Below are 25776 nucleotides of genomic sequence, written 5' to 3' on the forward strand. Positions count from 1 at the left end.
TGCTGGGATTATAGGCGTGAGCCACCGCGCCCGGCCCAGTAGAGAATTCTTAATCCAAATACATTCCCACAGGATTCTCAGGACTTTCCCTGAGCCAACTTAGACCCTTTCTCTTAGTACATCTACTGTTTCCTCCTTTCTCTGCACTGGGCAGTGCTAGATGGGAAACTGTAAATACACAGCACCTCTACATTCCTTTAAAGACTTGGAATAGGTATTATTTCTCCCATTCTACAGGTGAGGAACTAAGCCTCACAGGTAGGGAGTATGGTTTTTGGATTTAGCATTTAGTTCATGACAGGTATATTTGTTTAGACTTGCGTAGATGTGCATCTTCAATACACGAAAAAACTGTGAGACGATGGGAATTTGGTGAAAGTAAATCACATTTTGGTTTACAGCCCACTGAGCTGACCTCCTGGCTTGTGAATTCTGGCCTCTTTAAAAGGTGCAGAAGCTCATCAGATCAGCAACAGGTGGTCTAGCTGGCCCTGGGAGGACTTATGCAGGAGAATTGACAGCCTCCTGGGGAGAGGTAATGAGACTGCGCATGGAGGCTGTTAACCTGGCTGCCCATACAGTAGGGGCTCCTCAGTGGACTTCCTTCTGCCGAGCAGTTAGGACCTACAGGTCAGTTTTCCTTCCCTTGGTTGGCTCTGGTTCTCGGGAAACTAGGGCCCTTACCTCCGTTGTTGTAGATGCTGCTCCACCTTTGAGCTAATGGGTGTTGGTTTTCATTGCTTCTTGGCTCAGGGGTGACATTGGATGATCTTTTTTACTTTGTCTAAAGATAAAATGGCTGAGCATGGCGGCTCACGCCTGTAATCCCAGCACTTTGGGAGGCCAAGGCGGGTGGATCATGAGGTCAGAAGTTCAAGAGCAGCCTGAGCAACACGGTGAAACCCCATCTTTACTAAAAATACAAAAAAATTGCTGAATGTGGTGGTTCGGTGCCTGTAATCCCAGCTACTCAGGAGGCTGAGGCAGGAGAATTGCTTGAACCTGGAAGGCAGGGTTTGCAGTGAGCTGAGATCGCACCATTGCACTCCAGCCTGGGTGACAGAGCAAGACTCCGTCTTGGGTGGAAAAAAAAAAAAGACAAAATGACATCCAATTTAAAGTTTTTAATTGGCTCTTGCCATTCTAGAATCAGACAACCTCAAGCGGAGGAGATTGGCTTAATAGACAGAAAAGGGTAGTGAAAAGCAGAAACAGAACAAAAAGCATATTGGTTGTTTCAAAGTTAATTTTCCTTTTAAAGGTTAAAGCAGAGGGGACTTCCTTATGCTTGCTCAAACTGACCCGTTTGGGGATTTGGTATTCTCTCTCTCTCCTGGTTTCTCAGGTCAGATAAACAGCTTGGTTTCGGTGGCATGTAACTTCAGCAAGGGTGATTCCATTTTGGTTTGGCCTGTTGAGTCTAGTGCAGGAGCTCAGTCCAAACCGATGGCCTCCTGTAAATTTTATTTAATAGCCTGCAGAGTCAAACATCTTCAAGCCGTTTTAACTCTCAAAGCAAAAATAAGATTGTATTGTTCCTACTTAAAGGCAGTTTAAAGAGATGGCTGGAGGAGGGCAAACTGAGAACAAAGATCTTCGTTCTGCCTCATTTTTCTGGCTTATTTTTATTCACCACGTAGTTGTGTGGCCCTCCCTTGAACAGTAATCATCCAAGCCAGGTGTTAGAACATGGTTCTCCAGCAAGCCCTGTCATGTTGAGAACGCAGAGGGGTAAACAATAGAGACTTAATTGTATCTCACCAACGCTTTTGGGTCCCCTTGGTGAGCAGGGCATCAATTTAAGTGCCTTTGGAAGCAATTTTGATTAAAATCATTTTTTTTTTTAATTCCGAAACAGATTTCAGGCTGACAGGAGATTTGGACATATCTTAAAGCAAACAAACTTATACAAACAGAATTAACCTGAGTAAAAAGCACCTGTAATACATTGCGCTAGTCAGGGAAAGGAGGGAATTGGGTAGGATGTTATGAGAGAAATGATATTTTAGCCTCTTCTTAAAAGATGAGGATGCTTTGGGTAGGAAAGAGGGATTAGGAAAGTTCCAGGCCAAGGGAAGCATGTGGAGGCTTGGAAATATGTGCCCCCTGCGTACTGTGACTGTGTGTTCAGAGCAGAGGTTTTACAGGAATAGAAGTGGGGAGGAAAAATGATGCTGGGGCCAGACCCTGGAGGCTATGCATGACCAAAGAATCTGGGCTTTATTCTATTTCATAGAAAGAGTTCAAAGCCTGAGCATATTTGAAATGAGAGAATGAATGACGTGTCCCTCCATTTACGCAGAGAGAAGATACCATTTGCATTGAAAAAGATTAATTGAAAGGGCCAAAGAGAGGGCAGGGGAAAGCCACAAGGGAGGCTATTTAAATGTGACCCTGTGAGAGAAGAGATCAGTCTGAGAGCAGGGAGACCAGGGGGAAAAGATTGCTTATGAACTATTTCAGAGGGAAACTATGTGATGACAAATAGGACTGCAGGGATGTAGTAAGGGAAACTGATCATTTTAAGGATTTCTAGCAGAGATAATTGAGGGGAAACGATGCTACCTTTAGATGAGATGGATGGGATCCACAAAGAGAAATATTTGCTTGGTTGGAGGAAAAGTGATAAACTTCATTTGGGACGTTTGATAGGACAGTGGAATTCCCAGTTGGTGACTCCAGACAGAAGCACAGGCTAGAGAGAGAATTTTTGAAGTCATATGCGTTGAGGTTGTAGGGGCCAAGCGAGAACTTCCCTCTTTCCCCTCTGAAGGTTCGTTGAGAATCAACTGACAACGGGAGATTAATAGGAGAAAAGACATACAAGATGTTAATGGGCATAGCACAGGGAACTCACAGGAGGATGATTACCCAATAACCCAGTGCAATACAGAATGCCTTTTCATAGGGGAGCAGGGAGATGGGAGGGATGTGGGCAGTTCTTTTGAGGGGGCAGTCAATCATTAGAGGGGAATGAATGGACAGAAGTCAACTTGGAAATGATTTTTTTCTTGAAATCTGAATGAGCCCCCAAGAGTCAGGTAGTATCTTGTGAAAGAGTCTTTCTCAGATGTGGTTGCATTCCTCAGTCTTCTTTTCTGAGATAGATAATGAAATGTCAGGGAGGAGGGGAAGGCAACTGTGTTTCTGTTGGAAATAAACTTTCTTGGCCAGATGAGGAAATTCCAGAGCAAGTCCCTCCTTGTGTCCTGCAGTGAGACAAGACCAGGTTGGAAGGACCTTGATTCTGAGGCAGCTTCTAAGGCCTCTAAGCACATCAAGGCACCAGTCCTTGGGGATCACTTCCTGAGTCCCAACAAGGTCATATTTGAAGCCATAGAGGCAAGTAGGATCCCCATGGCAGATTTTACACCCAGAAGGAGGGCTTCCATTCCTCTCAGGTACCTCCCATCAGTAGTAAGGGGCTGCTCAGAAAGCTCTCATCATGTTGAGGATTGTGAGTCTGTGATCCAGGCTGCTCGGCAGGAGTCCACAAAAGAGCTCCCTCTCTAGTAATAGTAAAATTAACAGCCTTCCTGAATTATGCCTTACCTTCCCTCTGGAAGGGCAGTGGTGATTTTCTCTAGCAGCAAGGCCTCCAGGTGTCATTAAGAGACTCAGCTGTTGCTGATCACACCTCATCTCACCTGTTGCTGCTGAGGACATCCAAACTTAGTGGTGCCTGCTGTGTACTCAGAAGGGGTAATTGACCACATTTGACTGCATATTCACAATCTATGAATGGAAAAAGAGCCAAAATAAAAGTTGGGGTATCTGAATTTAAGGGGAGAAATATGTGGTTAGTAAAGATAGGGAAACCCGCTGGGCATGCTGGCTCATGCCTGTAATCCCAGCATTTTGGGAGGCAGAAGTGGGTGAATCACTTGAAGTCAGGAGTTTGAAATCAGCCTGGCCAACATGGTGAAACCCATTTCTACAAATAATACAGAAAGTGGCTGGGCATAGTGGCACATGTCTGTAGTCTTAGCTGCTTGGGAGACTGAGGCAGGAGAATCATGTGAACTCGGGAGGCAGAGGTTGCAGTGAGCCGAGACTGTGACACTGCACTCCACCCTGGGTGACAGAGTAAAGACTCCATCTCAAAAGAAAAAAAAGGTAGGGAAACCCAAGACTGTGGCACTGTAGGAAGGAGACATAACTTTAAGGAGCAGTGAAGGAGAAAGTAAATAAAACAGTTTAGACAAGACCAAGACGTGGGAATTAGAAAGCTTTTGGCAACTTTTTTCTTAAAGTACTAATGTCCTTCTGGGTGCTAAGGAATTTTGTGTTCAGGCAGTAGAATTGTCATCAGTAAGGATGGCCCTAGAAGCTTGACAATAAAGGGGAGGTGGGGAATGGGTGATGTAGGGAAGATGCAAAAGAGTTTGATGCTAGAGTGTATCCTTTAATACTTGAAGATTAACATGAAAATATCGAGAACAAATACTTTTGGACTTAGCGTTCCATAAATGGGTCTATAACTAACAGCGATTTTTCCCAGGGAACCCTATCTAATAGTTGAATTTCTACTCAACCATTTTTATGGTTTTTATATTTTATAGTATCTAACTTTCCCTCCCTCATTACTGAGCTAAGTACTCTAGGGGAATTGAGAAAAACTAAGGCATTGTCTCTGTAAGAAGAGAAAGTCGGCCGGGCGTGGTGGCTCACGCCTGTAATCCCAGCACTTTGGGAAGACGAGGCGGGTGGATCATGAGGTCAAGAGATCGAGACCATCCTGGTCAACATAGTGAAACCCCGTCTCTACTAAAAATACAAAAAATCAGCTGGGCATGGTGGCACATGCTTGTAATCCCAGCTACTCAGGAGGCTGAGGCAGGAGAATTGCCTGAACCCAGGAGGCGGAGGTTGCGGTGAGCCAAGATCGCGCCATTGCACTCCAGCCTGGGTAACAAGAGCAAAACTCTGTCTCAAAAAAAAAAAAAAAAAGAAGAGAAAGTCATAATGTTCTGGCATGTCTAGGGGCGTGGTGGAATGGGAGTTGATCACTGAACATGTATACAGTGTGCACAGGAGCAGTGATTGGGAAGGGCATCCCAGGTGAGAAATAAGAGTAACCACAAAGGTGGGAATACATATGGCATGCTACGGTATGGCATGTGATTTGTGTTCCTATTATTTGCAGAATGTTGGCATAGCTGGTGTCTTAGTCTGGGGTGCTATACCAAAATACTATAGGCTGGTTTGTAAGCAGAAACTTATTTCTCACAATTCTAGAGGCTGGGAAGTCCAAGATCAACGTACCAGCGGATTCCATGTCTGGTGATTCTGCTTCCTGGTTCATAGATGGTGCCTTCTTGCTGTGTCCTCACATGGTAGAAGGGGCATGGGAGCTCTCTGGGGTCTTTCTAGATAAGGGCACTAATCCCAATCATAACCCAGTCACCTCCCAAAGGCCCCACTTCCTAATACCATCACCTTGTGGGTTAGGATTTCAACACAGGAATTCTGAGGGGACACAATCATTTACTCCATAGCAGTAAGAAATATGGGAAATCCGCGTGGGTAGAATCAGATCATAGAGATCTCTAGATTCTGTTACTGGACCCCACCACTTACTCAACGTTAGCCTTTAGGTCAGGGGTTTCCCCAGTATTGTGGCTTTGTGATTGCCAGAAATATGTTGCTGAAAAGGGGTCCCGATCTAGACCCCAAGAGAGGGCTCTTGGATCTCACACAAGAAAGAATTTGAGGCAGTAAAGTGAAAGCAAGTTTATCAGGAAAGTAAAGGAATAAAGAATGGCTAGTTTAGGCCAGGCTCTGTGGCTCACGCCTGTAATCCCAGCACTTTGGGAGGCCAAAGTGGGTAGATAACAAGGTCAGGAGTTCAAGACCAGCCTGGCCAAGATGGCGCACCCCCCCCTTTTTATTTTCCCCATAAATATTTCAGTGTTTATTTCCTAAGGCATGAGTATTCTCCTATACAACCTTAATATTACCACAGAGAAGAAGTGTAATACTAAGCCAATAATATCATTTAATCTATAGTTCATACTTAAATTTTCTTGAAACCCCGTTTCTACTAAAAATAAAAAAAAATTAGCCAGGTGTGGTGGCGGGTGCCTGTAATCCCAGCTTCTTGGGAGGCTGAGGCAGAGAATTGTTTGAACCTGGGAGGCGGAAGTTGCAGTGAGCCGAGATCGCGCCATTGCACTCCAGCCTGGGCGACAGAGCAAGACTCTGTCTCCAAAAAAAAAAAGAATGGCTACTCCATAGAGCAGCTTTAGAGCAGCTTCAAAGGCTGCTGCTTGCCCATTATTATGGTTACTTTTTGATGATAGACTAAATAAAGAGTGTATTATTCATGCCTCCCCTTTTTAGACCATATAGGGTGACTTCCTGATGTTGACGTGGCTTTTAGGCACTGGTGGGAGTGTAGTAGTGAGGACCACCAGAGGTCACTCTCATCACCATCTTGGTTTTGTTGGGTTTTATCCGGCTTCTTTACTGCAACCTGTTTTATCAGCAAGCTGTTTATGACCTGTATCTTGTGCCGACCTCCTGTCTCAACCTGTGACTTAGAATGCCTTAACTGTCTGAGAACGCAGCCCAGAAGGTTTCAGTCTTATTTTACCCAGCCCCTATTCAAGATGGAGTTGCTCTAGTTCAAACAGTTCATCCAGGCAGGCTTGGAATTGATACACTGAGGTTAATTTAGGAACCTGAGTAGGACAGTAGCCTGATGACAGAAGTGTTTTAAGATCTGAGCAATAGGATACAGCTCATAACTATTTAGAAAAATTACAGAATCAAGCTATTAAGTATTATTACCGGGAAAAAATGAACTGGGTGACCAAAAAAAAAAAAAAAAAATGAGGAGGCAGGCTACTACGACCCCCATTCCAAACAGAAAGATGGAAGAGCAGATGCCTTCTTAAATAATCAGAACTGTGGTGAATTGGTCAGTGAAAACATTCATTAAGGTGAGAAAATAATATGTCACTTATATGTAGATGTAATTTTTAATTAAAAGCATGTATCTGTTTGCCACATCTTTCATTGTAAGGCTGAGGTTGCCTCTTTGAGTAAACTGGCTAGAACACATAAATGACACATAATCTTTCTCACGTAAATAACACCTGTAATGTATCACTTAGGATTTCTAGTTTTTGTGTTCTTAGAGTAAGAATCCTTTTTCTTTTTTTTTTTTTTTTTTTTTTTTAAGAAACAGGGTCTTGGCTGGGCGCAGTGGCTCACACCTGCAATCCCAGCACTTTGGGAGAACAAGGCAGGGTTATCACCTGAGGTTGGGAGTTTGAGACCAGCCTAGCCAACATGGTGAAACCTCATTTCTACTAAAAATGCAAAAGTTAGCTGGCCATGGTGGTGGGCACCTGTAATCCCAGCTACTTGGGAGGCTGAGGCAGGGAGAATTGCTTGAACCCAGGAGGCATAGGTTTCAGTGAGCCAAGATTGTACCATTGCACTCCGGCCTAGGCAACAGAACCAGATTCCATCTTAAGAAAAAAAAAAAAAAAAGAAACAGGGCCTCACCCAGGCTGTAGTGCAGTGGCATGATCACAGCTCACTGTAGCCTCCCTCAAACTCCTGGTCTTAAGTGATCTCCCACCTCAGCTTCCCAAAGTACTGGGATTACAGGTGTAAGCCATAATACCCAGCCATGAATGAGAATCTTAACACTAATAAAGCATGCTGAGTGTACACTTGCCTCTAAGTTAGAACCATCAAGCCCTCACCAAATTCAACAGCAGTTTTGTTGCTGTTGCTGTTTTTTATTTTTATTTTTTTTTATTTTATTTTTTTTTTTGAGACGGAGTTTCACTCATGTTACCCAGGCTGGAGTGCAATGGCACGATCTCGGCTCACCGCAACCTCCGTCTCCTGGGTTCAGGCAATTCTCCTGCCTCAGCCTCCTGAGTAGCTGGGATTACAGGCATGCACCACCATGCCCAGCTAATTTTTTGTATTTTTAGTAGAGACGGGGTTTCACCATGTTGACCAGGATGGTCTCGATCTCTTGACCTCGTGATCCACCCGCCTCGGCCTCCCAAAGTGCTGGGATTACAGGCTTGAGCCACCGCACCCGGCCTGCTGTTGCTGTTTTTAAAGAAACTTGCTTTTGGAGTCTTTTATTGTACTCTTTGTACAACTAAGAACTCGGTTTCTTTTCACAATTACATTCATTTATGTAAATAGATGTAGTAATAAGTATAACTAACATCAACATGTTTGGAAGCACAGCTGATGATTGGTATTTGAGCCAAGTGGCAAGAGCAGAGTGGCCCAGACAAAGAGGGTCTGTGCAGTGGGCAGAGTCATAAGTGGATGTCAACTGACTGAGCTTCTTAATTTCCTTCAGATTTAGGGACTGTCTGTTGCAGACCCTCTAAAATTTTCTCTAGATACTCCACTTCTGGAATGCATTTTACGACGTTTTCTTTTTTTTTTTTTTCTGAGACATAGTCACATGCTACCACACCCAACTAATCTTTTTATTTTTTTGTAGAGACAGAGTTTTGCCATGTTCCCTGGGCTGGTCTCTGACTCATGACCTCTAGTGATCCTCCCGCCTCAGCCTCCCAAAGCACTGAGATTACAAGCGTGAGCCACCATGCTCAGCCTGTTTTCTGTGTATCTGGCCATTGCCCATTGGAGCAGTCTGTGTTTGTCTATTCTGTGAAAATCTTTGACTGTGCTTCAGTTGACCTGGTCTCCGGGTGTCTCCCTCTCTGCCACTTACTCTGTTCGTGTTGATTTCAGTCATGGATTCCCAGCAAAACAGCTAGTTCTGGCTTGGAATACCAAAAAGCTTTGGAAGCTATGCAAGGCGATAATATAGCTAAGTGTGTTTATTAATAAAACCTGGCTGTATTAGTCCATTTTCATGCTGCTAATAAAGACATGCTTGAGACTAGGAAGAAGAAAAAGAGGTTTAATTGGACTTACAGATCCACGTGGCTGGGGAGGCCTCAGAATCATGGCGGGAGGCGAAAGGCACTTCTTACATGGTGGCAACAAGAAAAAATGAGAGAAATGCAAAAGTGGAAACCGCTGTCAGATCTCGTGAGACTTATGTACTACCACGAGAACAGTATGGGGGAAATCGCTCCCTTGATTCAAATTATTTCCTACTGGGTACCTCCCACAACACATGGGAATTATGGGAGTACAATTCAAGAGGAGATTTGGGTGGGGACACAGAGCCAAACCGTATCACTGGCCATATTCACCTTTGTTCTTATTTTTTTGTGCTTTAAAGTTAAGAGATTCATTTCAAAGTTGATTGCATAGCAAATTGCATTTGCCAACATATATGCAGCTCCTAGCTAACCAAAACTCAAAATTTTGTTTTGCATTTTAACTTTATTAAATAAAGTGGAATAGGCATACTCGACAGCCAGCCTTTTATACTTAGCAACAGCATATAGACTAGATCTGAAATTCTTGTACGTTTCCAAGTGGTGCATCTATATGTATTTATGTGTAGATACATGTATGTGAGTACATATGTATGTATCCATAGCCTAACCAGATACTTGTGTGTGAGTGCGAGGAATTAGGACCTCTCTGGAACCAGCCAGTTTTCTCTTTCACACAGTATACTTTTTGCATATCTCATGTTGGCCTCTGCTTATTCATGGCTACTGTTCATAACATCTCTGGCCTAAGTGCTATCTCGTGACGTTTATTCAACTTCAGCTGCCATACCAATTGGACACGTTCTTTCACACCTGAAGCTCAAATTCTTAATAGAGGTGAACTGACTGGCTCTGTTTATGCAGAGACCCTCATCCCAGGCCTCACGCAAGCTTAGAAGCAGGCTACTCTGAGAACAGGAGACCATTCCCATCTCCATCAGGTGAGACCAGGACAGGTAGCAGCTGCCTGACACAGAAGATGGCAGTGCAGGCAGGAGTTGTTGTGGGTGGGGCAGTTACCCTCAGATTATAGGATGGCAGGAAAGAGAAAGGCTGCCATCATTTACTCCAAGGGATGTGTTATATGTGCATACAAGCAGCCTTGCTTTGCACCGTTCCATATGTACACATTCCCATCACTGGATATAGTTAAACACCAATCCCTCAATGATAAATTTTAGCCCTGTGTGATAGTTTGCTAGGACTGCCATTACAGAATACCACAGATTGGTGGCTTAAACAACAGAGATGTATTATCTCACTGTCTGGAGGCTGGAAGCCTGAGACCAAGGTATCAGCAGGTTTGGTTTCTTCCGAGGCTTCTCGCCTTGGCTGGTAAATGGCTACCTCCTTGGTGTGTGTATATGGGGTTGTTCCTCTATGTGCATCTCTGTCTTAATCGCCTTTTCTTAGAAAGATAGCAGTCATGTAGGCTTAGGGCCCGCTCATAGGACCTCATTTTCACTCTTTAAAGGCCCTTTCTCAAAATATAGTCACAATCTAAAGTATTGGGGATTACGACCTCAACGTATGAATTTTGAAGGGATGCAGTTCAGCCCATGACACCTTAGTATAGTGATTGTGAGTCTTTGCACATGAAACACAGACTGTGTTGCTTAACGCTTCATAAATCACTGTGTACATAACACATGTACATTTTGATCAATGACTAACCCTGTCACTTCTCTCAAAGTCTGGTGGTGATCTGTCAGTGAGCGTCTGTTATTCAGTCCATGTACAGACAGCAAAGCATACAGCTATGTTGCCACCTTCTTTCTCAGTGAAAACATGATTTAAAAAAAAAAAAAAAATAGTTCATCAGGAAAGGGAATTGGCCACCAGAGATGAAAGTGCTGCAAAGAAACAAGAGGTAGTAATGAAGGAAGTGAAATTTGTTGTCATTAGATGTGAAAATGGCAACAGGAAAATGAAGATAGCACAAGACCCAGGCCTGCATGAAGCTATAGTACAAACCGCTTGGCACAGTGGCTCATGCCTATAATACCAACACTTAGGGAGGCTGAGCCTGAGGTCACGAGTTTGAGACCAGCCTGGCCAACACAGTGAAACCCTGTCTCTACTAAAAATACAAAATATTGGCTGGGCATAGTGGTGTATGCCTGTAATCCAAGCTATTGGGAGGTTGAGGCAAGAGAATCTCTTGAACCCAGGAGGTGAAGATTGTAGTGAGCCAAGATTGTACCCCTGCCCTCTAGCCTGGGTGACAGAGCAAGACTCTGCCTCAAAAATAAAAAATAAATGAATTTAAAAAGCCAAATTGAAAATGTCCAATGAATATGAAAAAAAACAAGGTAAAGTCATTTCAGCATATTTTAATTTAAATTGTACTAGGAACAGAAAACCCCTTCTGATTGAAACTGAGTATTCTTCCTTAGATGGAAGACCATAATAATTTTTAAAATCCCGCTTACTTTGACTAGTATTCATGGCAAAGTGTTGAAGTTAGTTGCTGCATTAAAATAAAATGGTAATTACACAGAGACTTATAGGAGGACTTTTGACTGCCAGCAAAGCCTAGTTTTATCATCTCAGAAGTCAGCATGAACTGATGAATATGAAACGGGCTGGTGACACTGCTAGTGTAGATAAGGATGCCTCCGTGAAATTTCACCCCAAATCCCAAGATTAAGGCAGGTTTATGATAATCCTGGAATATTTAATGCTGATGAGATAGATCTTTTGGAAGACAATCCTATCAAGAACGTATATGAAGAAAGGCTTGGGCACCTTGGCTCAGGCCTGTAATCCCAGAACTTTGGGAGGCCGAGGCAGGAGGATCACCTGAGGTCAAGAGTTCAAGACTAGCCTGGCAAATATGGTGAAACCCTATCTTTACTAAAATTACAAAATTAGCCAGGCATGATGGCACACGCCTGTAATCCCAGCTACTTGGGAGGCTGAGGCAGGCAAATAATTTGAACCCAGGAGGCAGAGGTTGCAGTGAGCCAAGATTGCACCACTGCACTCCAGCCAGGGCAACAGAGCGAGACTTACCTCAAAAATAAAAAATAAAAATAAATTTAAAAAATCAGGTCGGGTGTGGTAGCTCACACCTGTAATCTCAGCACTTTGGGAGGCCAAGGTGGGCAGATCACCTGAGGTCAGGAGTTCAAGACCAGCTTGGCCAACATGGTGAAACCCCATCTCTACTAAAAATACAAAAATTAGCCAGGTGTCATGGTGCACATCTATAGTCCCAGCTACCTGGGAGGTTGAGGCAGGAGAATCACTTGAACCCAGGAGACGGAGGTTGCCATGAGCCGAGATGACGCTATTGCACGCCAGCCTTGGCAACAGAGCGAGACTCTTATCTCAAATAAATAAATAAATAAATAAATAGAACTTACGTGAAGAAAAATATAGGATGACAAAGTGGCCATAAAGGAGAGATTCTAGATATTCAGCCAGGGAAATTGGTGAAGGTGAACTTACCCACATAAACGTGGGATGCGGCTATGAAGAAAAGGTTGAAGATGTCCCAGAGGAAGTGGTACTTGGAAAAACTAAACAGAAGAACAAAGTCACAGGAAAGGAACTCAGCTATTTCACCACACCGAAATGGCAAAGGATAAAATGTTGGAAGCCAATCCAAATTTAGGAGTATGGCAGTTTTCAAAGGCACAGAAAAGACATTTATTCTATGTCGTAAGTGATTTGACAAAGAGAAGATAAGCACTGTTCAAAATGCCCGGATAGGCCAGGCGTGGTAGCTCACACCTATAATCCTAACATTCTGGGATGCCAAAGCAGGGAGATCGCTTGAGGCCAGGAGTTCAAGACCAGTGTAAGCAGCATAGCATGACTCTGTCTCTACAAAAAAAGAAAATAGCCAGGTGTGGTGGTGTGCATCTGTAGTCCCAGCTCTTGGGAGGGTTAGGTGGGAGGATTGCTTGAGCCCAGAAGGTTGAGGCTGTAGTGAGCTGCGATTGATTACACCACTGCACTCCAGCCTGGGTAACAGAGTGAGGCTCCATTTCAAAAAAAAACAAAAGCAAAATACTCTGAATAGATTTTTTTCACTTAGAAATGAAACATTTTAAGGCTCAATGTTTCTAATAGTTTAAATTAGTGTACTAAGGAAATGCTTATTTCACTATTCTTTTCATTTCCCTATACATGTATAAGAGCTTTTAATGTTTTGACAAATTTTTAAAAGTTGTAGAATAGTAATTTCCCATTGACTATTAAAATGACAGCCGGGCATGGTGGCTCATGCCTATAATCCCAGCACTTTGGGAGGCCGAGGCAGGTGGATCACCTGAGGTCAGGAGTTTGAGACCAGCCTAGCCAACATGGTGAAACCCCGTCTCTACTAATAATACGAAAATTAGCCAAGCATGGTGGTGCACACCCCTAATCCCAGCTACTCGTGAGGCTGAGGCAGGAGAATCCCTTGAACCCGGGAGGTGAAGATTGCAATGAGCCAAGATTGAGCCATTACACTCCAGCCTGGGCAACAAAAGGGAAACTCCGTCTCCAAAAAAAAAAAAAAAAAAAAACTGGCTTTGTACACTTTGAACTTGCATGGTTACTTTTATAGTTCCACACTTCTATGCAAAGGAATGTGTGTGGTGTGTGTGTGTGTGAGAGAGAGAGAGATCTTTGCTGCAAGTGTGTGTATCTGTGATCTTTGCTGAAGTCTTCCTAAGATGTACCATGTTATGTTTTTACTTTCATTATTCACCTAAGCCTGGCAAATATAACTTAGCCTTTTCCTGATGGTGCAGTTGTCATTAATAATACATTATTGTTTTCTGCTATAACGTAGAATAGTCTGGTAGTTAAGGATGTGGTTTATGCAGCCAGACTTCAAGTTCAAATACTGAGTCTGCTTCTTACTTTTATATAATCTGGAACAAGATGCTATATCTCTCCCTGCCTCAATTTCCTCATCTGCAAAATGCAGAGAGTAAGAGTGCGTACCTCATTAGGGTTGTTGTAAGGTTTAGATGACTAAATGTACGCAAAGCACTGAATGGCTTGCAACACAGTGAACACTGTGTTAGCTACTGTTGCTGCTGCTTCTGCTGGCAGGGACAGTGGTGGTAATAATTGTGGCTGCATCAATCGTAATGATGCTGTGTACCTGAAGATTTATTAAAAGATGGGGCTTGGCCAGGCGCCATGGCTCATGCCTGTAATCCCAGCACTTTGGGAGGCCAAGGCAGGCGGATCACGAGGTCAGGAGTTCGACACCAGCCTGACCAGCATGGTGAAACCCCGTCTCTACTAAAAACACAAAAATCAGCCAGGCATGGTGGTGTGCACCTGTAATCCCAGCTACTCAGGAGGCTGAGGCAGGAGAATCACTTGAACCCAGGAGGCGGAGGTTGTAGTGAGCCAAGATAACGCCACTGCACTCCAGCCTGGTGACAGAGCAAGACTCTGTCTCCAAAAAAAAAAAGATGGGGCTTTTTTTTTTTTTTCCATATTAGCCTTAAACTACTATGCTTTTGATTTCTTGTGTTGCTTCATTTACATGTTTCCTTTCATTACTGGACTATTAATGGACGTTTTTCGCATTAGTCTCAAGCAGAACAAGTCATTCTCACCAGTATCTTATTAATTTGATGCCCTCAACCATGATGTGTGTATAGATGAGAAAGTCTGACTTCTCACAGTAGCATGGAGCCCTGGATCGTGGCTCAGTTCCTTGTGGACGGCTTATCCCAGGGAAGCCCGGATGGCTTATCCCAGGGAAGCCCAGAAAAGAACCATTTATTTTGCTAAGGCCTCACATTCATGAAGGTGCCTCCAAGTTGCCATTTGACATTATCTCCGAATGACGTTATGCTCTTAATCATTGTATTTTATCTGTCTTAAAAGCATTAAGTTATTCTTTGTAAGCATTAAAACTTTATTAGTTTGTTACCCTCTTTTGACATTTCACTTTTAATATACTGAGAACCTTGAAGTACAGAAGTGGCCAAGGCCCTTTTGAGGAGCCCTACTCAACAGATAAGTGGGTGGAGTTCCTGGCTGTGTTCAGAGTAGGTTGTGGCTGGGCACAGTGGCTCACACCCACTTTGGGAGGCTGAGGCAGGTGTATCACACGGACAGGAGTTCAAGACCAGCCTGGCCAAAATGGTGAAACCCCGTCTTTACTAAAAATACGAAAAGTAGCCTGGCATGGTGGCGGGCACCTATAATCCCAGCTACTCAGGAGGCTGAGGGAGAGAACTGCTTGAACCCAGGAGGCGGAGGCTGCAGTGAGTCAACATCGCGCCACTGCACGCCAGCCTGAGGCTGGCAACAGAGCGAAACTCCGTCTCAAAAAGAAAAAAAAAAAAAAAGCCAGGCAGTGGTGGTGACTCATGCCTGTAATCCCAGCCTTTGAGAGGCTAAGGCGGGTGGATCATGATGTCAGGAGATAGATACTATCCTGGCCAACATAGTGAAACCCCCTTCTCTACTGAAAATACAAAAATTAGCTGACATGGTGGCACACACCTGTAAGCCCAGCTACTCAGGAGGCTGAGTCAGGAGAGTCGCTTCAACCAGGGAGTAGGAGGTTGTAGTGAGCCCGGATCGCACCACTGCTTGGCGACATAGCAAGACTCTGTCTCAAAAAAAAAAAAAAGTAGATAGTAACTGGATAGAGGGTCTCGGGATAGGAAAGCACAACTGTATTTCTTGCAGTTCTCCATTGTTTCTCTAAGTCTCTTGCAGGCTCACAAATTCTCTCAGGTTTTTTGATTCTTCCCAAGCGAGCTGAGCATAGCATGTACTTAATTTGTAAGAATTTGTCAATACTTCACATTTATAATTTAGTAGGGTCTTCAGGGCCAGATGTTTTGGGGACTAACCTCTTCTAAATCTAAAAGTCATTCTCCAAATAGAGCATATTGTGTTTAACACTGCTTAAAATGTATCAGTCATATGGGTTCTTAGTTGCTCTCATGCCTAAAATAATTTTTAAACTCATTTTCCTTTTTTTTTTTTTTTTTTTTGAGACAGAGTCTTGCTTTATTGCCTAGGCTGGAGTGCAGTGGTGTGATCTCGGCTCATTGCAACCTCCGCCTCTCAGGTTCAAGCTATTCTCCTGCCTCAGCCTCCCAGCTAGCTGGGACTACGGGTGCCTGCCACCACGTCCAGCTAATTTTTGTATTTTTATTAGAGACAAGGTTTCAGCATATTGGTCAGGCCGGTCTTGAACCCCTGACCTTGTGATCTGCCTGCCTTGGCCTCCCAAAGTGCTAAGAGTACAGGTGTGAGCCGATGCGCCCCACCATTTTCCTTTTCCCAACCACAAACTGCTTTTACCCAAAACAGCGTACCAATTGACCTTGTCTCAGATGTGGAAGCTGCAGCTCCTCTTTTCCCTTCCTTACCCACCTCCACGCGCTGATGGCATACGGGGAAAGAGAAAGGTTTTTTGTTTTTTGTTTTGTTTTGTTTTGTTTTTGTGTGTGTGTGTGTGTGTGTGTGCAAAAGTGAACTGACGTTATTGATCAATAAACTGGAAAATCCACTGTACCACAAATTCGGTTAAACTGAGCCTTAATTTTCTTTCCCTTTATGGTCAGCTTTGTACGTTTCAGTCCCAACTGAGGGAGAGCTGGGAGTGCAGGTGGCATCCAAGTTGCCAGACAAATGGATGAAATAAGAAACAGGGTCTTTTGAGTTAATGTCATCCGTTTGTTGTACCACCTTGGGGCTGGGGTTGGGAATCCCTTACCCTTCAGACGAACTCATCTCTTGAATATGTGAAGCATTTGTTAAAAGTATAAAGTTTGTGAATAGTTATGTCCTGTATACAGGTATTTTCTTACATCATGGATATTTCCTTTATAACCTTTGAAGGAATAAATGGGGATTTTTGAAAAGTTCTAGCCATTGGTCAGGGCAGGACTGAATGTGCTATCAGTGGAGATGCTAAAAGGGTTGAATTCTGAAAAAAAGCTAGCAAGATTTCACGAGTATTATGTGCTGTATGTTGAAGTGTTAAGAAGAACACATAGGAACCTGCAGTTGTTGGGGTTTAATTGGGGTTAAGTTGTTCCTTAATTTAGAAAATTTGATTTCTTTTCAGGGACTTTTTTTCTTGTGGCAAAATATACATAAAACTTACCATTTTAGCCATTTTAAGGGTACATTTCAGTAACATTCCATATGGTTACATCGTTGTGCAGCCACCACAAACATCCATCTCCAGAATGTTACCATCATCTCGAGCTGAAATTCTGAACTCACTGAACCCTAACTCCCCAGCCCTCTTCCCTTAGCCCCAGGTAACCACTGCTCTCCTTCCTCATATCTGAAATCATACAGTATTTGCCCCTTTGCGTCTGGGTTACTTCACTTTAGGGAATTTGATTTTATGCCAGTTTTTCTAACAGGTTGCTTTTGGAGACAGTAATAATCAAAAACTTATCGTCCAAAGGCCTGAGTCTGAAATTCTGCATCCAAAAGTGCTACAGCTTGTATTAAACTGATAAAAATAATGTGGCATCTTTGAGGACAAGCTCTATATTCAGCTTTGTTGTTGTTTAATATTTATATTGTAAGAAAATGTCTCATACATGAAATTTTAAATGTAAAATTCCACTTGTTGCCATTGCTCTTGTTTGGGGGATCATTACCTGTATTATTGGCTTCTGGGGTGTCAGCAGGGTGTGAGGGAGGTTTAGCTTGTCTAATTTTGGAATCAAGTTTGATGATGTGTGAGTTGTCCCCAGAAAGCACTAGTATAATATAATGGGCTAAATCTGCATTCTTTAATGCTCCATAACCCCACCCCCAACCCCAGCAGCATCCCGGGTCCTCTTCTGGAATCCAACTAGAGTTCCTAAGGGAAGAGGATCCCCAGAGGGAGAAAGAGAAAGTGTCAGTGGACAGAAATATGATACTGAAATAGCAGAGTTAGCGTCTGAGTACTGACTTTCCCCTTTCACATCCAAGAAATTTCCATGCATTGTCTGGATATCTGTAGAATTGCTCCTTTCAGCGTTAAGATGGTTTGTTCCACTGTAAGGGCTGTGCCACATGGCGTGGTGGACTTGGAGAGGCGGAGGTGGAAACAATGCGCCGGAGTTGGCTTGGGGCTTTTTGTTTGTGTGTCCCTGTTTACCTATTCATAATCATGGATCCCCTCTGCTTTGTGATACTGTGAACCACGCATAACAGCACCTCTTTACACCACTGCGTTGAGAAGAAGGAGCCTGAGGCTGACTTTCTGGACCTTCCGTCAGGCAGAAAAAGATGTGGTTGGTGTGTGTCAGGATGAGAGGGCCACGACTGGACCCACGTGTGGCCGCTTCCCGGGTCTGCCATGTGCTTTGCGAGCTGCAAAGTGTTTCCTCTAAAACAGCTAATCCTGCATGACTGTCTCCTGCATTTTGGTTGTCAGAACCTGCACGCCGCTTTCAGAAGAACTAATCGAAGAGGGAGCTAGTTTGCATCTCGTTCTCGCACACCCTGAGTCATGAAAAACGTTTTCTTTTTCTTTTAAGCAAAATTGAAAGAAAGAAAAGAGAGAGGGCCAAAAAAAAAAAAAAAAAAGGTTGCCATCCAGTGGAGGAAGGAGTAATTCTTAGCTTCATTCAGGAAAAACGCAGGCTGAAATATGCTTAACTGTTTTAACTTGACTGGGGATTTTTACCACCATATGGGTTTTGGTTGTTGTTTTTTTTTTTTTTTTTCGTGACATCCGGAGCCAAATGGGTGCAGTGTGCCTTTAAGAAAAGAGGTGCCTCACTAAACTTCGCTGTAGTTGTGTTTCACCGTTTCGGTAGGAAAGGAAAGTGTTAATTTCTTATTTGTACACTTTTTTTCCCCGACTTCCTTCCTATTCACTTCATTAAATCTAGAGGCAGTTCAGCATGGGAGCCGTCTGTATGTTGAATTAGGGCTCGCACTCTTGCGCAACACGTCACCAGTCGGAAACTGGGGGTTTGCTTCTGTGATTTATTTCATTATTGTGCTGGTAAAAGGTTTGGAAGGGAATTCTTTTTGGGGGTAGTACTTTAGTATTGTGTAGCAAGTTTTTGGGTTTTTTTGTGTGCCCCCCCCAACCCCCAGCGCTGAGTTTGAGTCAGTTGAGCCAGTTTAATAAATAATTTTTAGAAATAAAAGAACAGTTTAAAATCTCCATGAATAATTTTACTTACATGTAGGAGTAATCTTACTCCACTCTTTATGTGCGAAAAGCATTGGGAAGTATTTAGTGAATTGATTTCCATTAGAAAAAGACCCTTAGAAATCACAGAACATAAAGCACTGCATATGGATGTGTTTGGGGTCTTTGGGGAGGAGGGAAGATGTTTTGTAGCTCTCTGCATTCCTGCATAAAACCTTAGTTTAAGGGGAATAATGGTCAGTACTTTGTGTGTTTCCTTGTAATTCCAGAACCTAAATTTAATAAGAATCTGCACGTATTAGCAATTGTAATAAAAATTGTTTCAGTTGTTCTGTTTGCAATTTAATTTGTTTTCGCTTCTTAGCTGCTCACAGATTTAGAGATTTAAAAGTCCAAATATCACAAGCTTATGCTTTTTCCTTCTTTTCAAAATTAAGGGGGACGAGAGTAGAAGTATTCTTTCACAACTCCCCCCAACTTCATTTATCCCACTGGAAAGAAAAACAATGAAAAATTTTACAGCATGAAACTGAAAGTGAAGTGTCACAGTTGTTCTGGATTTTCTTTAAAGAGAAGAATAACATATTGTATTAAAATATTTGCAGCTTAGAACATGTACATTGCTTTTATTTACATGCATTTAATTTTTTAAAAAATTGTCTTCTATTTTAAAAATCATTTAGACTGCTCCAAACCATGCAGCTATTTTTTTAAAAAATAACGTTTAAAATACCAAAAAAGCAGACCTGTTTTAATTTTTTAAAATAAATTTGAATATTAATTTGTTTTCTTACTGGCTTAATTGTTAAAATGCAAGCAAGAATCAGAAACCACCTGAGCTAAAACCTCTAATTCTGCTGCCTGGAATAATAAGGGGAAAAAAATATGATAAGTAGTTGTCAATATTAAAACAGGCTGAAGGAGGAAGCCTTCGGGCCTTGTAGTAGGTAGAATGAAACAGCAGATTTGAGTATCCACAATCCTTTCAGTATTAAATTTTCAGTAAAATAAAATTACTTGTATATGAAAACATAGCCTTTCCCCAGCTCTCTTTTTTTTCCTGATCAGCTGATGAAGAGACTAGCAGCTCGCTGCTTTGCTGGCTTGTTAATTTTATCCCCACTAACTGTGATTTCCGATAGCCGGCCTGCTGATAGTGGTAAGGTAAATATCCTTTTTCGTTGCCGTCTTGAAGATTCAGTAGAACTACATCCCAGGCATGTGTAGGTGTGTAACACATCAAAAGCCGGTGTTCTCCGTATTTCTGTGTGCAACTGGGTGCTTGAGGAGAGCAGTACCATTAACTGTTGACAGCCTTGCATGCTGTATTTATTATTAGCATGTTCAGCCTCCAAGATATGCGGGACAATTTCCTTTTCTTAATCTTCGCTTAGCTGCAGTGTGTTTAGCTGTATAGTGGGTGTCCTGCTTTTAGGCAAATGAATATTAATGCAATAATGTGGAGCTTTTTTTTTTCCTTTTCATTTTTCCTCATAACTCATCAGATCTCGCCTCCTTCATAGTGGTTATCTGAACACTGTAGGATCGTGATGGAAATTGTCTTTTGATTATTAAGGCCTAGGCTCAGACTGTCCCTTAGGAATCTGTCTGTGTGCATGTTGCTTCTATGGATTTGCACATTGGAGGATGCATAGAAAACATATTTTTTTAAAATCTCACTGGCATTTTTAAGATGCCAGGTTGTTTTGTGTTCTGCACCAGGTTTTCTTGACAAAACCTTTCTTTTTCAGGAGGCATTGTACATAAGTGAAAGAAATTATGTCTGAGCTGTAATCACTCTTTATATTGATTGTTATACTCACATGATCATAAATATTAGCCATGTTTGGTGCTGTGGAGAAATGAAGGTAATTGCCTTATGATTAGAGCTCTTTCAGCTACGAGAAAGGATTGATTATCATTTGCATACTGGAGGCAATATTGAGAGGCAGGAGGAACAAATAACATTAGTTATTTTGTGTGAGAGAGCAATCTCAAAATGTAAAGATTTTTTTTAGAAAATTTCTTTTCTATGTTCAGATTTTATGTTGTTCTTTGTTTTTTTCCTTTGCAGTATTTTTCCCTTTTATTTTTCTTCTTTTGAGTTTTGAGATTTACCAGGAAAAAAAAAAAAAGTTTAAACTTCTGGGTCTGTCACATGGATCTTCTAGCCCTTTATGAACAGGTTTCTTTTATACCTGGTTGTTTTTATAGCTATTTTATTATCTCTCTGCATTAGTGCTGCTGGCTCTGGTTTAAAGCAAGCATTTGCAGGTAATTGGAAAAAAGTGTTTATTGTTTGTGAGTGTGTGTGTTCCTTATCGGATGATTTAAGTACGTTTACGAAAGAATGTGGCTTTGTACTTTCCCGTTTCCTTGTTTACTAATTGCTACATTAGAACAAATATCTAGATGGAATTTTGATTTATGTTGTTAATCATGAATAAATTGATGCAAAACCTCAAGAAAAGGTCAAAGCTTATATGATCTGTGGATGCATTCTTAGGAATTTTTTTTTGTCATAACCCACCCCTTGTTTTGTTTACCTTTTCCTTCCCTTACAGTAATAAGAAAATTAGGGTCTTGTTCTTAAACTGAGCTAAAATTTCATCTGGATTCAGTTACCATCAAACACTTGAGTTTATAGACCTTTTAATATTTGTCATATTCTTCTTTACTGTGAGTGTTTTGGGCCTTCAGTGTGTTTTGCTCATGAAACAGACCCGCGTTAAAGATGCATTTATCCAATATGGTAGCATTCCTTTTTTCTTCTTCCTGCACTGATTACTGTTAACTTTTACTTTTTTTTTGTTAATTTCTTTCATTTTATTCTAACTGTTGAGGCTATATACAAATATGCACATACTTTTTTTGTCTTGGTTATTTTCTCGTCCTGAATTTTTTTCCTTTCTTTCCAATGAACAGGCCATTGAAGACGGCAATTTGGAGGAAATGGAAGAGGAAGTACGGCTTAAGAAGCGAAAAAGACGAAGAAATGTGGATAAAGATCCTGCGAAGGAGGATGTGGAAAAGGCTAAGAAGAGAAGAGGCCGCCCTCCTGCTGAGAAATTGTCACCCAATCCCCCCAAACTGACAAAGCAGATGAATGCGATCATCGATACTGTGATAAACTACAAAGACAGGTGAGTGTTTGGTCCCTTCACCTTGATCACTTCTCACCAAGATGCTGAGTGGCACTACCTAAGGAGCAGGCGTTGTTAGGTTATACACTTGCGTTTTATTGAGGTTCTTTCTTAGTTTGTGTTCGATAGCTTTCTCTCTTTGTACCATGTTTAAAATGGCCACTGTTGGTATTTTGTATGATGTTTCACCATGTATCGTTTAAGATAACTGACAATTTAGTTTGGATTACAAAATTAAAAAAAAAAAATCTAAATTAGAGAAGGATCTTTAAGGATCTCTGAAATACCATCTGAAAATGAAGATATTTCAGATGAAAGGGATTGGGATGATGGAGTGAAATTATTTTTCTGAGTTGAATTGTTAGCGAAAGATGAATTCTAATATATTTAAGGTAAATATTTCATGTTAAGATTGTTTAAAGCCAAACAGATGCTTCATAGGAAACAGTTTCTTCTTTCCTTCTAACACCTGAATTTCTGAGCTCTTGTTTGAGTTCTCTCTTTCTTCCTAATACTACACAGTCAGCATGGTCTTTCAGCAAATTTACCTTTTTCTTGCAACTTTTGGATATGGACTTTGAGAAAGTTCTGCTAGACGCTCCTCCCAGGCCATTTTAAACAATGAATAATTATTTGAAAACCAAAGACAGGTTACGGCGTCAGTCAGACCCATGCAGTAGATGAACTAGTTAGGCTGCGTTTGGCTAGTTGACTTGCTTTCCACTTGATTATCATGTGGTGATGTTTTCGTTTGAAGTTGGCTTCTCGTTTTAGTTGAAAAATTGACAGGAAACAGACATGTTCACTCTCTCAGTTGCATAGTAGTATTAATCAGTTTTTAATTACCAATTAAAAAATTTTTTTCTAAAGGGGGTGTGTCATTCCTGGAGGTACTGCAGTACCAGGTCGGTGTGTGGCGTGGACGGAGCAAGCTCCTGTTTTAGCTCCCCGCTTCCAAAATCCGTTTAGCATACTGTCCTTGGATAGAGGAGGAATTAGATATTAGCTTGTAACAACAGGTATTACACTTGATCTCAGCCAAAAGGCTGAGAAGCAGTTACCAGAAATGTTTGACATTAACTAGTATTGTTCTGTACACCTGTAAGTGTTTAACCTGAATAACTAAGTTGTGTTTTTAGTTTTTCATTATGGCCTTGCTGAATACATCATAGCACGAAGGGAAAAATAATTAGAAAGATTATGTAGTATAAAAAGCAAGAAACTTTCCATTGTGGGGTTTTGCTTTTAAGTCTTTTTTATCTGTAAGGGGGAAAGAGGAGTAGGTGGAGATGTTTGTGAAAAGGCCAGAATTTCTTGCTCCGTTTTGCCCACGAGGTCTCTCAGATTTTGTGCTTACTGTTTTCCTTTTTTCAAAATAAATAAATAAATAAGTGCATCCCCTTGATAGCTTCTGAAGTGGCTACAAAGGGCAACCCCATTCTCTTGGGTTTGGACCAGCCGTTCATTAATGAAGGGGAACGACAGCAATTCAGGAAGGAGATTTTGACCACAAGTTCATTCTTTGTCTAGAGTGAACATGAAAAATTCCTTGTAAACCATGAATCAGTAACTCTCACGTTTCTATTCACCCCCCAGCTCCCCTTGTATATTTGCCATAGAAAGCGGTGGTATTCTAGAAGCCAGCTTGGATTATTATGCCTGATTTTCTCAGTCCCTGGTTTAAAGCAAAATGGTACTAAGTAGAGAGCATCACTCTGCATACACATCAAACTTTTTTGCCTTTGTCTCAGGAGAGTGTAACATGTGTTTTTCTGACCAGATGTGCTGTGACATGTCACAGCCATTTTATTCGTTACTTGCTGAGTGTGTCAAGGGCTGTAGTAACAATGAGAAAGGCCAGGAAAACCCTTGGAGGTTTGGAAGCTAGGCCTTTTATTCTAAGGCGATGTCTGTGTCTTTCCTTAGGGAGATAAAAGAAGTCAACAGGTGGACTACAACCAACAGATTTATTTGGTTTTATGTTGTTTTTTTTTGAGGGGTAGGGGCAGCAAATACATGAACTTGGAGAGATTTTTTTGCAAACAGGCCCTCCCATCCCCCATCCTTTTGAAAAACCTGAAACTCTGGCAGCGCTTTGCCCAGCTCTCCCTAAGGTGGCAGTCAGAAGGCATGAGGAAGTGGCCGCCTTTGACTGGCAGCATCATGCTGTATCTAGGTTGCCGCAATCCCCATCACTCCCTATCATCTCTTCACCATGGAATGAGTCACCATTTACCATCATGCCTTTTACGCCTGGCTCACTTCGTTCATTGGTATTACCTGCTAGCTCCATAGGCTTTGAGTTTATGACTTCCTGGTGTGCGTGGCTATGGGCTGACCACTTTCCTAGAAACCATCCAAAAATACAGAGTAGTAGGAGGCTTTATGCCTTAAACCTCAGCTGAGCATTGCACAGTGGTTTAGAGTACAGACTCTTGTCCTGATTTAACCACCTGCTTTTGACTCTGGCATTCACTAGCTATGGGACAGTTGAGTAATTTACTTAATCTTTCTGAGCCTCAGTTTCCTCATCCAAAAAAATGGGAGTCATTACTTTGTCTGCGTCTAGAGTCCTTACGGGTCATCAAGGGGTTAATATAAATCAGGTTCTTTGAACAGTTTGATTATTAATAATCAGCCTTTCAGACTTTGAGGCTAATCAGGCAGGTGAAGGGACCTCAGAGCACCAGAAAGAAAGTGTCCTTGCTGATGCTGGTTTCCATGGTTTTATTTCTAGAAACAGAAAACACAGTTTCAGTGTGACTGGTTATTGAGTATGTCTTTAATTGTACTGCAAGTAAAGGATATTTAAATATTTCAGCATGCGGATATTGAGTCGTTTCTTCTTTTTCACTTTTCCATGTTTTATTTACTTACTTTACTTAATATTCCTTAAAAAGTGTCCTGGTAAGACACATTCTATTAGCTCCCACATTTAGATGCTTTCTGGGGAGTATGTTCTAAATTTCCCACCACTGAATGTTTCATATACATTTCATGTTGGTAATCCTCTAGAAAAAGCACTAACTATTTATATTTTGTATTTCTCTTTAACTTGGTACTCAAGTAGGAGGCACTCAAATTAGGAGAGCCTTAATTAGATACAGTATCATATTTTTGGTTGGTTTTAGAAATTGCGGCTGGGAGATGTACATTTCACTGTGTTGAGATTTTTGCACCACTAAAGTCAAAATAGTAACTCAACCTACCTGTGAAAGAAATACCACCTCTGCTAACCTCCCTCCCATCACTTTGGTCAAATGCTAGGGCTTTGACAGTCATGTAGATTAGCAGCATATTAAATAAGAACCACCATTTATATTTAACTGATATATAAGAAGAATAAATCAACTCTCATGAAACAGTTGTTTAAAAGTTCATGCATGATGCTGGGGAAGATGTGTATAGATATTTTCATAAAGAACTAAGATCATTTATGTGTGTATTTATTGCTTTTTAGTCAGTGATAGGACTTGTTTTTTTAAAAGGAGGGTACTTTAAAAAATCTGTCTCCGAAGAGCCAGATATTGTGTGATTCATAAATGTAAAATCCTTCTGCAGTAACTAACTGCTATTCAGAGGTAGTACTGGTCTGCTGCTACTGGCCCCCATCGTTTTATTTCCACAAATAGAA

At 41.7% G+C, this 25776-nt stretch overlaps 1 protein-coding gene and 1 non-coding gene across 10 annotated transcripts in view; one reads left to right on the forward strand and one right to left on the reverse strand.

Annotated features, from left to right (window-relative positions):
• Nucleotides 1-25776, forward strand: part of SMARCA2 (SWI/SNF related, matrix associated, actin dependent regulator of chromatin, subfamily a, member 2) — a 180190-nt gene that overhangs the window by 127702 nt on the left and 26712 nt on the right. For 6 of the 9 annotated variants that reach the window (XM_032291007.1, XM_032291010.1, XM_032291009.1 and 3 more), the window contains one exon: nucleotides 21925-22142. In XM_032291007.1, coding sequence (XP_032146898.1) covers nucleotides 21925-22142 — 218 coding nt within the window. Of the gene's footprint in view, nucleotides 1-18712; nucleotides 18854-20067; nucleotides 20164-21924; nucleotides 22143-25776 lie in introns of those variants that run through there. The other 3 variants (XM_032291014.1, XM_032291016.1, XM_032291015.1) reach the window with 3 other exon arrangements.
• LOC116559919 lies at nucleotides 23011-23200 on the reverse strand. The gene has a single exon (XR_004272689.1). It is a non-coding gene; the product is annotated as a U2 spliceosomal RNA (small nuclear RNA).

This window comes from Sapajus apella, unplaced genomic scaffold, assembly GCF_009761245.1.
Source record: "Sapajus apella isolate SASKATOON/1434 unplaced genomic scaffold, GSC_monkey_1.0 scaffold24, whole genome shotgun sequence".
NCBI classification, from domain to species: domain Eukaryota; kingdom Metazoa; phylum Chordata; class Mammalia; order Primates; family Cebidae; genus Sapajus; species Sapajus apella.